The following is an 18,751-nucleotide window of genomic DNA, read 5'->3' on the forward strand; positions in this document are numbered from 1 at the left end:
TCACACATGCTCCCCTCTTGTATCAGCCCGCCGCAGGCTCCAACTCTGACTCCCCTTGTTTCCTTGTTTCTGGGACAAAGAAGCCTCCCCAGAAGGTTTAGATTTCAGGTTCTAAGTGGAGGTCTCACACCATCATGAAAGCGGATCCAGTGGTTTTTCCTTCTTTTCCATATTGTGTACATCGCCATGCCTCCCATAGCTTGTATAATTTTTCCATTCTCTCCTCAAATTATGTCCTTTCTATTTCAGCTGGGCTTTTAGGAGCATTTTCCAGGCTGCTTCATCCCTCTGGATGTCTTGGAGTTTGTCTTGATTGAAGCCAAAAGGGCACAGTGAGTGTTTGCATTCTGAGTGGTGAGGGGTGGACTCTCGCATCAGTGTTGGGCCTTTCAGGATTTTGGAATAAATGCTCAAAGACTGTTCACAGCTGGACTTCCTGGAAGTGAATGGAGGTGGGGCTGTAAATTAGAGCTGGGAGGAGAGGACTTAGCAGGAAGATGCTTCTGCCTCAAGGGCCGATTCTGAAATCGGAGATGAGGTCTAAGTGGGGGTGTGGCATGGCCATTCAAGTGTCAGGGGTGGGACATGGGAGGTGTCAAACCCTGCAGGGTTTGGCAGGGCGCAGGGCTCTGATCTGAGGGGTTCAATTGAAAAGCACAGAACAGAGTAGTGGGGAGAGGCTGGGTTGTTCCAGGCAATGCGATCAAAATTGATGGAAGAATAAGAACAGGGTCTGAATGCTGACAAAAGGCCCGGGAGAATCCAAAAGGCCCAGGTAAGGAAAAATGTCCTTTCAGGCTGAGCCAGATTGGAAGAGGACAGAGCTGCTTCCAGGACACGGGAAGTATGCAGAGAAAAACTGGGGACCTAGAGACGTGGGAAGGGAGGAGGCAGGCGATTGTGTGGGCCTCAGTTCCGGTAGGTGGGAGAGGTGGTAAGGGGGCATTGTGTAAACGCTGGGTGCTCTGCCCTTGCACTGAGCTAGGAGAGCACAGGCTACTCCTAACCCCGCCTGTGGGGAACATCTGCTTCCACAGGCCGCCGACGTGAGATGGAGCCATGATGTGCCGGAAACGGGAGGAGAAGAACATCCACGTGCTCTGTGAGAAGAGCTGGGCCTAAGTCCAGAGCCTTGTGTCTACAGGTTAAAGCCCACACATCAGTTATCCCCTCTCTCTCCTATATCTTCAAACTTCCCCTCCCTACTGGCCTTTTCCTCAGCCTAAAAAAAACGCTTGAATTTCTTGCTTCTGAAGAAGAAAATCCCACTGTCAAAACCCTTCATCCTTTTCTAGTGACTGGCCTCTTGCCTTCCCCTTTCAGCTAAGAAACTTGAAGGAGTGGGTGATACTCATCAACTTTAATTCCTCAGCCCGTGTCTGTCTCCAATCCAGGTTCCACCAGATTCCACACCGCTCTGCTGAGACTGCTCTCCTTGAGGGGAGGGAGACACCCGGACATCAAAGCTCGGGGTAGTCAGCCCAGCCATCTCGTGCACACAGAAACGCTGGAGTGCTCTCTCTTTCTCAAGATATTTGAGAAATTGGAAGGGAAGCTGAGGGGTGGAGTATGGTGTTGAGGAATGATTTAAAAATGGTACTGTTGAATTTGAAGTTGGTTTGAACAGATGTTGCTAAGCCTTCCTTTTGCCCTGGCCGGCCCTGGGGCCCACGTTCACTGTCTCAGAGTTGCTGTCTCTCCAGTCCTGGCTCCCTCCTCTCATCCTTGCTGAGAGGACACCCATCTGTCTGAGCTCCTGTGATGACTGCTGTTCCAGAGGTTTTTTTTCAGTCGTCACTCTTGGGTCGTCAGTAGGGAGAGGGATGCAGAGCAAAGAATCTGCCTGTCTGAGTCGAGGTCCTGTCTCTTCCCAGTAGGGTCACAGCTGAGTCTGGACTCTCATACTGATACATGGGCCCCTTGGGAAAACCTGCAGCCTCCCTTAATTCAGGAAGAGCTTTTGTCCATAAAGCTCAGAGGTTTCTGATATCTCTCCCCCAAAGGATCTGGGGCTTAAAATTCAGGCTAATCGGCCTCTGTCAGCAGATTTGGGGCACAGGCATTTTCATTTAAAAACCAGGTGAACCAATCTGATCTTCACATGGCCTTGCGCCCAGAATAGAATCTGACTGGCGGTCAGCTAAGAAAAGGGTAGGCAATAGGAGCACATGTGTGCATCTCTGTATGAGGGGTGGATGGTTAAAATCTAAGTAACTTGTGAACTCAGTATCTCTTCCAGAAGAGCATCTTTCAGAAGGTACTATGTGAATGGCACGTTCTGTCAAATTCTATTGCTCTCGGCACACACTGAAACTCCTTAATCTCCTCTCTCCTTGTCAGCTCCCCCTTCCCTCACCTGTCCCCAAAACCCTGTCTCTTCTCTACCATTCTGTACCACAGTAGGTACAGAATGGACAGTAGGACCACAGTAGGACCACCCATCTGTCAACATAGAGGCCTGTTCTCATCCTGGCCTCCACTCTTGCCCTGTCCTCTCAAAAACCTCCTCAAAGGCATTCATTCCTCCCCACCCAGCCCCTCTGGGTCTGCCTGCTCTAGGCATGAGTCTGGCTCATCTTGACCAGTATAGTTACCTCTGTGTCCAGCCTCATCCCCTCTTGTCCACATTCCTCCGGATGCATTTGTCAGCATGATCCTTGTAAAAGATAAATTGGAGCACATGCTGCAGCTCTTCTTAAAATCACTCCAACATTCCTTTACTGTCCCGGCAGAAAGTTCGAACTCCTTCTCATGGTTGAAGAAGCCTGGCCTCATTTCCATTCCCCATGGACCCCGGGTTTTAGTCATCTTGAAGTCTTTGGTGTTTCAGGCACCACCCCTCCTCTTTCATACCTTCCTGCCTTTGAATGTGTTATGCTTTCTCCTCAAAATTCCTTTTTCTCTTCACACAGGAGGATTCCTACCAATTTTCAAGAGCCAGCTCAAGTGGGTCAGCGTGTCTCTCTGGTCACCACCCTTCCCCACTGGGCGGGTGGGAACTCTCTCATCTGTGCTCCCACACAGATTTTGAAAGCACAGACTGCACAATTTGCTGTCAGATTGCCCCATCAGAGTCCTTGAATGCGGGCACTGGGTCCTTAGCACTTAGGACTGTACCTGGCACCAGGCAGGAGCGAAGGAGTCCAGCTACCTCAGGAACGTTTTCATAGAGTGACACACACGTCCAACTAGAATCGCCTCTTCCTTCCTTCTGTGGCTTCACATTTTTTTCTTCAATTATAAACACACAGTTGGTGTCTCTGTGCTGTTTAAGCATTGTAAGGCAAAGCACAGCTCCAAACCAGAAGGTTAAATATTTGTGATAAAAATAATCTATTTGTGCTCATCATACAAATGTGACAACACAACTGAGGTATATAGTATCTTATGCAGAGAAGCGAAAACTAAGGAGTGGTGTTGTTTCCTGACAAACAGATGTGATGCAAATCCTAGAATTCTAGTCTTTTGGAGAGAAAGCATTCAGATGGCCCTAAAAATGCACATAGTTGGTTATGATTCCACATTTCCCTCCAAATACTCTCACACTGCATCCAAATTACACTGGCCTCTCTAAACGTGCCCATCCTTTACTTCAGGTGTCCATAGTATGGGATGTGTCTAGTTATCGGGTTTGTAAAATCAATTTAATGGTTGTGAACAGTATTTTTTTAATGATATAAAACATTTTCAAAAAATGTATCTCATGTATGTGTATTATTTCACAAAACTTTAGCTTCAGTTTTTACATTTGTGTGTGTTATAATGTAAAATGTGTTTCTTACTCTAAATTGTAGCCAAGATCGTTTGAGGTAAACAGCTCTATTCCATATATAATCAGAAACTTAATGAAATATTGTGCTATACTTTATGTTCTTGACGTCTAAGTCTCTGTGTAGCATTGGAAATTCCAAAAGCCAGAGAAACGACAAACTTGGGATATCCCTGGGAAAGCAATCTTCACTTGAACACTACAATAACATCATTACAAATCAGTGACTGAAAAGCTGGGTGGACTTATATTTTCCCACTTATTCAACACTTAGGAAGCATCTTTCACTGCTCGATACTATGCTAGGTGCTTTCATATGCGTTACATTATTTAATCATCACAACAGGTTGTGTTTTTTTTGGGGGGGGGGATTTTTATCAGAGTTTATTTGAGCCAAACTGACTATAATTGACAGAGAGCAAGATCTCAAATGCTACAGAGCATAAACAGTTTTGCAGCTTCTTTCAGGCATTTGAAATTAAGGAGGGAATGTAAAGATGATTACACGAAGATGGAAGAAAGCAACGTAGGGACTGGATTACAGGATAGTTAACAAGATTATGTGACCTCTTGAGGGTGGTTGTGCTTATTTAAAAGTTGTGTTAAGTTAGATGCACAAAAACGGGTTTTTAAAAGTAGGTACTTACAGCCCCATTTCATGGAGGAAGAAACTGATCTTCAGAGGGATTAGGTGATTTGCTCAAGTGCACAGCTCTAAATGGCAGAGGTGGCACTAGGCTCCTTCCCTGTTAGACACTAATACAGCACAAATGGGCTAGTCCACCAAGGAGTTTGACCGGGGCATGCCTTCCTCTTGGATAAATTGATTTTGCTCTCCTCAACTTTTGTCTGATTCAATCACAGAAGCTCTTGCATTTATCTGTTTTATACATTAAATTTTCAAATTACTTTTGACTTCAGGAAAGAGTTCAACAAAAACCCTCCAAAACCTGCACACACTGTGTTAAACAACTACCAGTAATCTAAGCCTTTAGGTGTATGCTTACATTTGCTAAGAACTAACTTAAATTTGTATTATCTAGACGCATATGAACAGCAGCTTACACATAATCTAGAATCATGTAGGACCTTCATGGACCCTTTAATCTAGGAGTCACTCGGCAAGCTCTCATAATACCTATAATCCAAATGCAAATCTGTGTCAGATTTCCTGAAGCTATGAAGATTACCTTGTCTCCCGCCAGCAAAACTGACTCCAAATCTCCTTTAAATATCTTCTCTCTCTCTAGCCCTCTCCGCCATTCCCAACAAACCACCAAATTCCTTACCCTGTGGCTGGCTACCCTCTGCCACTTTCTCTCTCTCTCAAACCTATTCTCCTCAGCGTCTTCAACCACAATCCCTGTACAGCCTCTCACCCCACCACACTGAACAACTACTCAGCAGGCGTGTCCCACTCAGCAACACAGAGCATTAGAAAGAGAGGCCACCCAGTGTTCTCTGAGCATGGAATGAGGGTGACAGTGCACGGGGCCCAGCCTTTAACTTCCAAGCCCTCTTCTCTGGATGGTAATGAAGACTTGAGTCTGGTCCAGATCTGTTTCTTTTTTCATAGACTTCGTTCCCCATCATTCCGTGGCTCATAAAGGCGCTTTTGGTCTTTGTAGATACACTCACTCAGCAAAGAGTTATAGCAGTCTGCCTGTATTTTCTCAAGGACTCTCGTAAAGCTCAGAGCCACCCACCTTGTCTATAACACAGGGCTCAGTGCTGCATTTCCAGTGCTACTGCTCTTATTACTCTGTCCCCATTTCCTGCTACTGAGGAAGCCCATACACACCCAGCAGAGCCTTCTCCTGGGCTCCCATGAACTCAAACACAACTGTAAAGACAGTGAGGAAAACTACATCTGTGCTGTGGGCTTTAGAGAATCACTGGCTTGAAGAAGTAAGAGGAACGTCTTCTGAGCTGAGTAGTCCTCGAAGATTCCCATGTGTTTTGAACGTCCTTTTCTTTCCTATTATTCCCTTTCTTGCTTTCAAGCATCTCCTCTTGGCAGCAGCCACTGGAGCTAAAAGCTATTTCCCCGAAACAAAGCACAGTTTTCTCAAGGCCTTTGTTCTTAACTCGTTCGTGCCCACTGACATGAGAGAGCAGCAGGAGGCCTGGCGGTGGAGCAGATGGGGCACTATGTTCAGTGATGGCTTAGATTCTGCTGGGTGCAGCAGTATCCCTGATTTCCCCTTGTTATCCTGACATCGTAGGGTTTCTCTGAGTTACTATCCTTTCTCTGCAACGATCCCTGGATCCTTATTCCTAATATAAGATTTAGTTCTAGGTAAGCCCACATTCACACACTTTGGTTCCATACTTGAAGAGCAATGGAAATATCACATTATTTTAAGCAGTAGGATAGGAGCTATGAGTACCAATCCTGGAGTGGACATTCTGCAGCTTTTAGGAACATAACATTTTAAACGCAAAGGGGCCGTGGTTGTCAACTCATCCCTCGACCTTGTGTGCTGAAGTGAGTCTAACACCCACAGGCTTCACCTGCACCAGCAGGCTGACCCAGCCTGCCAAGCTGGGGTCCTGCTCGCATCCACCTCAATCCTAAAGTCTGCCGTGAAGAGCTCTGCATCACTCTAACACCAGAGGCCCACCCTGACCCCTGCACCACTCTTGAGTCCCTTGTTAGAGGCTGGATCTGGGGCCACAGTCACTGCCACTGGAGGGCCCCACCCTCTATCCCTGTATGGAAGCTTCCAGAATGAGGATGGGAGCACCAGATGCTCAGGCGTGATATATTAGGTTGGTGCGGAAGTAACTGCGGTTTACAAGGTTAAAAATAACTGCAAAAACTGCACTTACTTTTGCACCAACCTAGTATGAGTTACGGATGCCGTGAGCCCCTCTGCAGCCGACTCCTCCACGCCCATCTTCCCCTTGTGAGCAGGTGCTGATTGTGCTAACTCAGCTTTGCTCCTGCATGCGACCCTGACTCCAGTCAACAAAGAGGGAGAATGCAGACAAAACCCAACAAAAAGCACTGTGGATCCACATCTCCATGCCCACTTCAGAGACTTCATTAGGCATTAACAGGGAAAAAAATCCAGATTGTTTACATTGTTTATGTTTAGTCAGTCTTAATCCCTTTGCATGGCATTTGCTTTCTTGATGGATTTTATGACCTTCCTCTAGTAAACATTTTTAATCTGGACACCTACTATCAAGAGGTACAATATTTAAGCATACTCCATTAAGACCCTCAGCTACATCTGAAAAAATATCATGCCTTTGTTTTCCTATTCATCACTGCTTCTCTTTCTGATAATCTGCACCCAACTCCTGAGAGTATTATACATCCAATACCTAGAAGTTAAGATTGCATTATATAAGTGCTCAATGATTGGTAAAGTCCCCCTGGCTTTTTAGAAACCCCCCTTTCCTTATTTTTAAGCATTTCAATGATCAATTTCATCATATTTCATGTTTTGAGCTTGATTTAAAATGGGGGAAAATATGTAATTCTACCACTACTAATCACAGACTTTAAACACATAGTTGAACTTTAGCTTATAGATAAAAATAATAAATATAGGGTTAAAAGGTAATGTTAGAGTTGCTAAAGTACCATTATTAAATGAGCATAGATTTTCGTTTTCATTCTAAACAAATGAATTGCAATACACAGTAGGTGACGTTGACGGGAAAGGACAGCCATGTCACTGATCTTCACTCCTGAGGGACTAAGCCCTTCTCACCCCAGGGAACCATCGTAAGATGGACAGCTACCCACAGCTCCCTCAAGGCCATGGATTTCCCTTTGGTAAATAAGATACAAAGCAAGATGGAAGCAGTTTTTCTCCTAACTTTTCACATTACTTGCATGTTATTAAGAGCAGAATCTCTCTTTTGGCCATGATTGTTTCAATATACAAGCTAATTAACCAAACATCAATAATCTGGTTCATTAGGAACACTCTACTGAATGTCTAGCATGTGCCATGTACTTTGTTAGGTATTGGACATACCACAGTGAACAAGACAGAGAGTTGATCTCATGGCAGCTTTGGGAATGGTTCTCTTCACCCCAAGGGAACCCCACCTGGGAAAGGTGTTCACCTGGGTCCCAGAGAAGGTATTCTCTATTTCAAACAACAGCAATCCCATCTCATATTGCTTACATAACAAAGGGAACTTATGTGCTTACATATTTATAAAGGCCAGAAGTAACACTACACTCAAGAGAGGCTTGCTCCAGTAGCTCAACCATAAGCTTGAGGATTCTGGATTCTTTTTCTCTCTCTATTCTGCCACCCATGGGATTGGCCTCACCCTAAGTTTGGCCCTTTAGAGGTCCAGAAGAGCCACAGCTGCTCCTAGGGTATATGCTTCTTTGTTTACATCCAACAAGGAAGAAAGAGCATCTTCATCCAAGCAGTCACACCAAATGTTCTGTAATATTCTCTGACTAAATCAGTTTATGCAATACTAATCCCAGCAATTGGATTGACTGGTTTAACTTGGGTCTAAGTCTTGGCCTGGATCCAAGGATGGAGCTAGCATTCCTAGAGTCCCCAATCAGAAGTCAGGGTCATCAGAAAGGGGGTTTAATCCCGGGGAGGCAATGAACAAACATTCACTCATGCTGTCTGGGTGGGTACCTGCAGAACTGGGCAGATCCTGGTCAGCTTTCCTTCTGCTTTTTGTTCTTGGGGCATAAGAACTAAAGCCATCTACCCCAACAGTGTCTACAGAATATACTCTATATTAACTTGACTTTGCTATTCTATTGTCTTCATTAACATAACTTTACTATTCCTGGAGGAGACACTTGCCAAGATAGATAAAAGTTGCAAATAACATTATTGCTCATTACAGGGACTTCCCAAAAGACTATGAATTCTTCCTTAGAAAGTATCAACAGCTTACACCCCAAGACTCTTTAAACCCTGTTCTCAAAATCCTCACCTTTCTATGTACACCGAAACTATTACATTATGATCTTTACCCAATCCTAACCAAGCTCTCCCAGTCTTTTTTATCCCCCGTGGCGCCGCACTGAAAGGCCAACCTTAAAACATACTTCAAAATCTCCATAAATCAGACTTTGCCTTTCCCTTTCCATTAACAGGCAAGCAATAAACTCAGTTTTATCTTATTAACAGGTTGTTCTGGTGATACCTGGGAGATAGCATTCAAAGGGCACATATCCTGAAATACCATTTCCAGGGGCAATGATCTTCTGGATGTTCTCTGTCCTCTGCCAGGATGCTCTACCCCTGCTCCAGGCCCCTTAACCCAGGAAGTTCTCTCTTCCCACCCACACCTGAGGGTTTGTGCTTCTTTCAGAGGCTGGCATACAGCATTCTAGTTAATTTCTTCCACAGGGAAGGAATCAGCCCATCAGCCCATTATATTAACAGTCACTTCTGAATGCCACTCCTGGAGGCGGAGATCACTACAGACTCAATCAAGCCCATTGTTAAGCACTTTCTTATTTAATTACTATTCAAGTGTGCCACAGGAGCAGTCCGGGTCAGTGACTGCTGGGGCAAGGTCATTTGTGAGTGAGAGGATATTCACGATGCAGTTGGCATTCTATTCAGGAAGCACTGCTATTTTCCAACACACTGTTAATATCTTTTATACCTCTAGTGTTTACCCTAATGGTCCCATGTTGTGCATGATTACTAGCTGTATAGACCTTCGAAAGAGTCACTGGTTTTGTATCCCAGCTGAAGATGAGAAAATGGTTAGCTTCCTTTTTTTCTTTTTCGTACAGATAATTCAGTACAAGAAAGAAAACTTGCTCGGGAAAGACAAATGCTCTTGGCTTTGCTTGCTGACCATTCTCTCCACCAGCTGGAAACACAACGCCCCATTAACACGAACGATGCCTTCTTGTGCAAACTGCGTTCCGGCCACTTATATCAACTGGCAGAGATTCTAACAGTCTCGTTAATATTTTTCAGATGCCCAAACATGTAGCACATTTATGTTCTTTGCAATCAGTTTCGCTTCAGTGGCCCTGCAGGTATTTATGGATACTGGCATGCTAAATTCCACCAATAAAAATAGTTTATTTTGAGGGAAAAATATCTCAATTATAAGTTTTTTATTTTGCCCAAAAAATACTTTCCCACTCTTTTTCCCTTCACATGTAGGTAGAACAAATCATTACCTTGTGTAAAATTGCTGCTAAAATGTTTCCCTGGTGAGAAAAGCCAACTTGTGGATTAATCTCCTTGTCACCTCCAAATCAGTTCTCAGTCAGGGTGCAGTGGTCTTCCGTTCACCATATGGATCTCTATGGCATTTCTGCTTCCCCATTCTCTTAAAAAAGATACTGAAGTACTCTAGAACTGAGCCACCCTATCAGCTTAAGAGAGACCTTCATAATTTACTAAGGTGCCTCCGTTACTGCTCTGAATGTTTCTCAACTGCACTGAAAATGCAAAGCCAGTGTCATCAGATGGCAGTTCATGGGAACCAAGGGAGAAAATGATCTCTTTTCACGTTCTCCTTCTAAACGGAGAAAAGGTAATGCGAACTTCAAGCTTAATAAGAGCCATTTCCATTTGAAGAGCCTACTGAAAATTTAGTCTCAATACCTTTTACATCGCCGCCCCCCGCCTCCAGCTGACTTTGACTTTGGACCCCACTGAATGGGGGAATTGTGGAACTTCAGAACTAAGGGAGCCTACTTACTTTCATTATATGTCTCTTTCATTCATTTACCAAATACTAATCCAATACCTATGTGATACAGTATTTCTGTATCACAAATGCAAATTGAGAATTTGCAAATTCTCTCTGCAAATTGTGTTATTCCCATGCAATGAATCAATGCCATATATTCCAGTACAGAGAAGGCAAATAATAGGGTCAACAATTGGTCAGCTAGTCCCTCACGAAACAAGAATCTCCAAAGCCAGGCCCTGTCCGAAAAGAGATACATCTCAATTCCAAAAGTTCCGTTTACATGTTGAGAGGAAACCTTGGATATCTGAACACAAGGCATAGAATGAATCATGTTATGGATATAAAGGAAGTTTCCAGCAGCTGGGAGAAGGAAGTAGAGAGACTTTGGTGGAAGAAATAGGGAGAGAGGAAGAGAAGAGTCTTTGATGTGAAGCCCTGGCTTCACCCCTTAGGCTTGAAACCCCAAGTTTCAGGTGGATTGAGGAGGAAGCTGAAGGCAGATGTGGCCCCTGTGCCAACATGAGGCTAGAGGAACAATGCAGAAATAGCCACTTACGGACACGAAGAGAGTGTCGGTAATGGCACCAAGTCTCCTGCAGTTCTCATATGTCCTTGAATGCTCAGAAGATGTGGAAAGGAGGTGACAGTATTGGTGACCGTGTTTCAAGGGGGTTCCAGCAAGTGGGGAAGTGAGCCTGTACCAAGCGCTGCAAAGAAGACCTCCCAGGTCAGGCATCCAAGGGGAGGGAGCGCCAGACCTGAGATCTGCGGGGCCGTCAACAACCCAGGTGGGGCCTGGTCTGGTTTTTGTTCACTCAGTTTCCATGCAGAACATTTTGTTCTCTGAGCCAGAGACATCCTATTGGTCTATGTGCGGGGGAGTGTGTCACAATAGGGGGTGACGGCATGTGGCTTCCATGTACCCACTACTCACGTCCTCTATTACTACCCCCTCACGTACACGACAGACTTATGCTCAGCTTTTCCCCCAGATCTTGAGCCACACTATCTATCAGAGGGCAGAGCATGTGATCGCCAGCTCAGGTTCACTCCCTACTGATGGGGACTGGAGTTCCAAAGACCTGCAACCTGGGGTGCTAATGGGCACCTCAGATTTCTCCAGCTTGCCGAGTGGCCGCACTTCCTAAGGTTTGCCTTATCCTATGCCTCAGGCCATGCTTTTTTAAAAAAGTGTTTTCGTCTCAGTTTCCTTCTCTACTGGTCTTATTCTCACCAGGATCCAAGTCCTGCAACACATCCAAACCCCCTTAATGGAAACCTGATTGGTTTGGCTTTTTCTTGTTTTGGAGAATCACTCCTGTTTCCTAAATCTGTTGTGAATAACAATTTCCCAGAGTGCTAAAGGCTCTGACTCCCTCACTGCAAAATCTTCTGGGTAGCAGTCGGGTTTGCTTGTGTCAGTTTCGCTGTCCGGCCAGGACCCCTCTCAGGAAGTCTACTCCCCATATTCCTTCCTGCTAGAGTGGGTACCGGCTCACGTTTCCATGACCCCTGACCTGCAGTGAAATGGACCAGGGGTGGACACCTAACCCAACCTGGGCAATCAGATGCTTTCTCCTGCGAATGTGTGGACCTTGAAGACTCCAGGTAGGCTCTGCTGAGCACCTGACGGGCAATATGTAGCCCTGGTTTAAAGGGCCTAGTGGTGTAACTTCTTGCTGAGTCTGTGTAACTGACACTTGCTTTAGTTCGATAGCTCTAAGTTCACACCCTTAAGAAGGCAGAGGGTGGCAGATGAGGACTCTGCATGCCAGGGTTCACTGTGCCACCTCTGCTCCCTAGTTATGCTGGGAATTGTAGAAGCCTGAGTTCCAGGGGGCAGCGGACTCACTGAAGTGGTTCCAGCAGAACCAGACTAGCTGGGTCCAGGACCCCATTAGCCTTCTGGACATACATGTACAAAAGGCTGAGCTTGGAGAGAGTAGGACTTATGCACACATAGCACCCCTTGAGTAGGACTTTGCACCTCTGTCAGACAGGATAATGCTGCTGATCGTCACCATATATTCTGATGGGACCCTCTGTCTTCTATCTTTTTTAGAAAAGTAAAATTTGATTTAACCAAAAGGTGTCTGTGTCTGATCTTCCCATTAAAGCAAATTCACTAGTTGTTAATGCAGAGAGTGTGCAGCACTACACAGGGAGGAGATGAAAATCTGGAACTATTTCTATGATTCTCCCTGGGGCTTACGACGTAGATCAGCTCCACCCTCCAGGAGGGTGGAAAAGTGCTGAGATACGGCCAGGCCAACACCATCTTCTCGTGGGTATATGGCACAGCGGGCTGTGGTGGGAGCCCCGAGAGCTCTGTCATCTCCTGAGGCCCCATGGAGGGGACACTCCTGTCCCTAAGTCCCAGGCAGCCTCCCTGGGGGAGGCTGCACAGCTTCCCAAGCTTTGACATGGACAGTAAAGGGAGTGGGACTGGCTGACCTTTGAGTGTGCAGTGAAGCCATCCAGAATCCCTGAGAGAGAAACGGATTTTTGAACTCGTTGGCTTTGAAGAGTCCATCTGCCATCTGCCCTGGCAAGGTCAGGGTATGTTGGATGCAGCCCCAAGCAGGCTGCCAGATCTCAGCAGGGCTCAGGGTTCAGTCTTAACCTGGTTCCTCTGCCCCCCAGAAGTGCAGAGCTTCTGCCAGACCAGCCTCCCTTCATACTTAATCCTAATTACCCCATATTCTCTCGTCCCTCTTTCTCTCTCTCTTTCATTCAAACACACATGCGTAGGTATGTGTACACACACACACACACAGAACTGAAGCTTAATTACTGTTTTTGTTTTAAAGCAGAAATTTAAAGGAAGAGGGTATAACAGGAACTTACTGTTGAGGCCACGGACGAAAGGAGAAGGAACAGAACTTAAATATGTGCATCCGTGTCCAGCAAAGCCACGGATGACCCCTCCCCCCAGTCTGAGGTGATGGCTCACAGGAGTGCAGGGGATGGGGATTTCCAACATTCCTTTTATCTTCCATGACAGACACCATGGATGATAGTTCTTTATGTGCCAGTCACGTGAGGACACATAGCAGTCACTCAGAATGTGGAACACACATAGTAATGATTATACCTGGACTTGACTGAGCATTATGGGCCAGCCACTGGACTTCACATGTATTAGATTATGTAATTCTCCCCACCTTGTGAGATAGGCACTGTTATGGCCACTTTACAGATGAGAAAATTGAGGTCCAGAAAGGGAAAAACAATTTTCAAGTGGCAGCAGAGGAACTTAAATCTAGGTCCATCCAGCTCCAAAGTGAGTGCTTCCAACCTCTCTGCCTACGGCCTCCTCCGTCCTCACAGCGGTTAGCAAGGTGCAGTGACCTCTCCAATACTGCTTTTCATCTCACCTGGTACCACTGCCCCAATTCTGCTAGCTGCACATTTATTTTTAAAAGGAGAAGTACTGCTTCCCCTCTCAGGATGGATCTAGAGTCCTGGGCACGAGCGTCAGAGACAAGAAGTCACAGGGCAGGGGCAGCCTCCCTTGTTTGCCCTTCATGGAAGGGGCACAGGCGTTTCGTTTCCTAAGTTCTACTGTAACCGTTAAGAAATGACCACTGTATTTGCTGAAGTAGTTCTAGCTGGTGTAACAAAGGACTCCCAGTTTCAGTGATTGATCTCTAAAAGCATTTATTTCTCACTTATGTAACTGTCAAACACAGATTTGCAAAAGGCCAAAACGCGCGGGGTTTAAGGACCATCTCCCAGGTATCCAAAGTCATACAGCCCTTTTTCCTTGGGAGTGAAGGAAGCCTCCGAGGCCCGCTGCCTACACTTCCCAGGTGTCATGTGCAGGCACAGCCACTCAGGGCCCAGTGTACAGGCACCACCCAGGGTTACTTCCAGGCCAGGTCATGGAGAAACAATTGCTTGTACACCGAATCAGGGCTCACGCCTCAGCCCCATGCCACACGCCTAATCTTACCCTTTTCCATTTCCTGTGTCTTGAGGAGCATAGAGCTTTGACACTTTGATACTCCAGATTACAAATAAGAATTTAAGTCACCAGTGACTTATAAGGGTGCAAAATGTCTATTACAACTGCTTTAACTGCCACTGCTAGTGAGGCTCAAGCAATTGAACGAGCCCGCAGATGGACTCCTCCGAGAACTGCACCAGGAGCTGAAGAAGCAAGATGCTGTTCAGTCAGCATCGGCTCTCCAGCCACGTCTCAGGGGGTTCATAGGTCCTATGGGCTTCCCTTAGGGATTCATTTTGAGTCCAGGAAAAAAAAAGTCTTGGCTTCCATGGCCTAGACAGAGGTATCTTCAGGGACCTACAAAGTAGGGGCCTCAGGCTCTCCCTGAATACCCCGAAGCTTAGAGTTAGTCCGTAAATCCTGTCCTGCTCTTCTCTGTCTGGCATAATCTCCAACAAAGGAAGACTGTCCTTTTGTCCCCAGGCCAGATGTGGAGCCTCTCTACAGCTGTCTTGAATGTTTCCTGCAACCAGATCACCGACTGACGATAGCAGCAGAGCCCACACTGGGCGAGCTCTGGTCACATCTTTCAGGATGGCTTTGCAGGGGTCAGAGCTGTCTGCGGGGAGAGTAAGAGGACAGTTCTGGCTGAAACCCCTGCTTCCTAGTGTCCCTGTTCCCAGGGTCTTAATTTTCTTCACTTATCAAGGGCAGGAGGAAGAAGTGCTTCATGGACAATCTCGTAAGTACAACAAACACGTCCCTCCTTTGTGCTTCTGTGGCACCGGATGTCGACGATAATGCTCATGAATGTGCACTTTAATGACTAGTTTACACACCGCATTCTGTCTCTCTTATGGGAAGGGATGGTTTATTATTCACATCTATTTTCTGTAGCTAATATTTAGGCATTTGACTTTCAGAAATGTTACCTAATGAATGCAATTTTTTTTTGAGAGAATGAGTTACTAAATAAGAGAGTGAGTCAATGAGCAATGATGAATGGGGGAAGAGTAAATAAAAAGTAAATTGTGGGGGAGTGAATGAATGGAGGTGTGAGAGGCAGAATGATGGTCCACTGCCTCCAGGTTTCCACTTTTCTCTTTTCCCTTGCAAACAAAACCCTAGTTTTTAGTTGGGCACATTTCCACCCAACAAAAAGAATATATTTCCCACACATGTCCATGTGAATAAGTTTTGTGACTAAGTTAATTGTAAGTATCAGCATTGCATGAGACATCAAGGAAAATCCTTGAAAAAGAAATGTGTGTGTCTTGGCCACCTTTCTATGGCCTGTAAAATATGTGATGGCTAACTCTGGGTGGTGAACACACAATGTAATTTATAGATGATGTGATACAGAATTGCACACCTGAAATCTATGTAATTTTACTAACAATTGTCACCCCAATAAATTAAAAAAAAAAAAGTCAAAACAACAGAGAAAAGTGGAGTTCTAAGTGACAAGGAAAAGACGAAAAAAAAAATATGTGATGGCTAGAGCTTAGTAACCATATTATACAATGAGGTGACACCCTTCCCTCTCCTTCTAAAACAAAAGCCACACTGGGTGAGTGACACAGAAAGACAGGAGAAGTGTAGGTCTCTGTTGATCATGGAACCACTATAATACCCTAGACTACCTTCCTCTGAACCCTTTTTATGTAAGACAAATAAATTTCCACTTGTTGTTTCATGGTTTGTTGTTTTTAGATTTTTATCATATATAGTTGAATCTGACGCTAACCAACTGGCCCAGAATCACAAGTTCATGCTAGAATCAGTCCTAGAATCCAGACCTCCTCTCTTCCAGTCTCAAGCTCTTTCTGATGCCAGGCATAAATCACTATATGATGGTCTGAAATGCTACACTCACCCAGTTCCTGCAGATGTCCTTCAAATGTCAACCCAAAGCCACAACACAGAATCAGAGAATCTCGATCTTTCCTAAAGAAAATCAAAGTGAGGGATGATCCCTGATCAATGCTCAAAACCCACCAGGCTGGTGGGGATCACAGACTCAGCCTCAGATCGAACGCAATTCCTAACCGCCCCAGAAAGTGCAACCAGAAACCACACTCTGGTACATTCACATTTTTAGTGGCACCTGCATTTCAACAATCAAGCATTTACTCTTCCATAAAGTGAAGCATATGGAGGGCGGGTCTTACCTCCACCAGGGAATGCCAGTGTGCGATGGGCTTCCGAGGATACGACAGCATCTCACTCCAGTGGTCTCTGCCCAGCCTCTCGGCTTCGTTGCCTACTTGACATACGCCGATGACCTCATTGTGACCTACACTGTGAAAATGGCCCACAATAGTTTTTTCTTAAAATTTTGGTAAGTACGAACAACAATTATTCAATTAAACTAATAGAGAGGTATTAGGGAAGGGGGTGGTTCTTTTCATTCCCTAATTTAAAACTACAGGCCAAGTTTAACAGCCAATAGGACTTGGGATCCAACACTGTACTCGGTGGCACAGAGAAGAAGAGCCGAGTCTGCCTCTCATAGACCTAGGCTATGCAAAAATATCACATGGCGTGGCTTAGCTTGTTCCCAAGAAGAGCTCCCTGATGCATGCTAAGGATGTCACCTCTGGTTCTGGAAGTACGTTGACCTCCCGGCCTGCAAATCCATGTAATGAAAACGGGGCCCCTGAAAGGAGTTTCTTGCAATAACGGCTGCTCAAATTCCTGCAAGAGGCAACCAAGTATGGATAAGGGGGGCAGCTCTGTGTCTGGCAGCCATAGTCTTCAGCTTACAAAGGGAGCAGAGTGGAGGAGGCCCTTGAATCTTGCTTCCCCCTCTCTTCAAGGAATCGGTTTTCGCATGCTCTTCCCTCCTTGCAAACGCAGCTTTGCTTCTTTGACTCAACTTGATTTCCCTACTATAGAAAGACACTTGGCTCCTTTAACTTGAGTGTTAATATTTCTGAAACATTCCGTGGGTAGGTCCCTGTCTTGGCTTCCCTCCCCCCCTTTTTTCCTTAAAAGATTTTGGTGAGAAATCCTTTGTATAACTAGAATGACATGGCCCATCCATGAACTCTTTGGGATCTAAACTCCAGACTTTCTCTTTCTTTTTTCTTCCTGCAGAGACGAGTGATTTTTCTCCTATTTGTATGTAGGGAGTAAGGGGGAGACGAGGTGGGGAAGTAGTGTGAAGGGTATTCAAGTCCATGCTCATCAAAATCAGTTGTATGCAGAAGCCCCATGAATTCTGCCATGGATGTTTTCCAGCCCAGATTCATGAGTTTACTGAGAATTAAATTGAAGCAGAGCTCACATAATCAGATTTGTCAATGCAGGAAACCTGGCAATAGCTTGAAAACTGCTGGCCTAGCTCTCCATGGTTGGTGGGCAATGTCCCCTCCTGTGGCCTGATACTACTGGTACTGAGTCATCCAGAGGAGACAGAAGGAGGTCCACGCCCAGCATGGACTGTCACACCCATGGGCAGCTGAACCACTCCTGTGCTCCCTGGGTTGGAAGACGGTTATGTTTCACCCTGGCATCTGCTAGAAGAGTGTTGAGGGCTCTGGAGCTTCCTTGCTGACATTTCAGGGTATGCAGGAAATTTTTCAGCTACAAATAATATTTGTAAGATTACATTAGAAGTCAGAACGATTTTTTCATAATTGTGCCCAGACCACGTGGGAGGGTTCCAATTAAAAAGAGACTTTTCATTTCAGTCTAATGACTGGTTTAACGTGTATAATTCCCTGTTGGTACTTCCTCTGCATATTAAAGTGACTGTTTTTCAAATCTGTTCTTTAAATACACAATTGGCTACAATGTAGGCTATAAATATCTCTTCTGTGCTGTATTAATTAGAAAGTCGAGCATCTTATACATTTTAATATACCCCGTCACCCATACTGATTCTAGCATTTTCAAGAGAACATTTCTGTGTTTGCTTTCAGACTTAAGTGGATGGAAATGATCTTTATTAAACACATTGGGAGAAGGACAAAATAACAAAGTTACGTATTTAGAAATGTTGATGGTTTGGCTACAGTAATCACTCTGCTGTTTTGAGTGGAACCTTTCCATGAAGGCGAGGCAGGATTACCCACGTGATGATTAAGACGTGTGGGGTCACAGTTCTCCAAGCTGAGAATCTAGGGGATGTGCAGGGGTGGAGAGGGGAAGAGGTAGGGTAGGGGAGGATGGAGAAGGAGAAAGAGATTAAAAAGGGAAAGGAAAGAATGGGCGTGCTGAGAGGCACCTTGAGAACCAGACTCTACAGAATGCCTTGGACTCCTTATCCATCAGCTTCCCACGTCCTGCTCATTCAAGTCATCTCCTGAGGCCCAGACACCACCTAAGACTCTATGCCGGCACCACCCCTCTGTCCTCCC

At 45.4% G+C, this 18,751-nt stretch overlaps 1 protein-coding gene across 2 annotated transcripts in view; it reads right to left on the reverse strand.

Annotated features, from left to right (window-relative positions):
* Positions 1-18,751, reverse strand: part of SYT9 (synaptotagmin 9) — a 166,630-nt gene that overhangs the window by 31,790 nt on the left and 116,089 nt on the right. Inside the window, exon 6 of one of the 2 annotated variants that reach the window (XR_004424462.1) lies at positions 16,559-16,683. Coding sequence is in view for 1 of the 2 variants with exons in the window: in XM_033121230.1 (XP_032977121.1) it covers positions 16,559-16,688 (130 nt within the window). In the remaining variant the exon portion in view is untranslated. Of the gene's footprint in view, positions 1-16,558; positions 16,689-18,751 lie in introns of both variants that reach the window. The other variant, XM_033121230.1, reaches the window with a different exon arrangement.

Source organism: Rhinolophus ferrumequinum, chromosome 11, assembly GCF_004115265.2.
Source record: "Rhinolophus ferrumequinum isolate MPI-CBG mRhiFer1 chromosome 11, mRhiFer1_v1.p, whole genome shotgun sequence".
Taxonomy (NCBI): Eukaryota; Metazoa; Chordata; class Mammalia; order Chiroptera; family Rhinolophidae; genus Rhinolophus; species Rhinolophus ferrumequinum.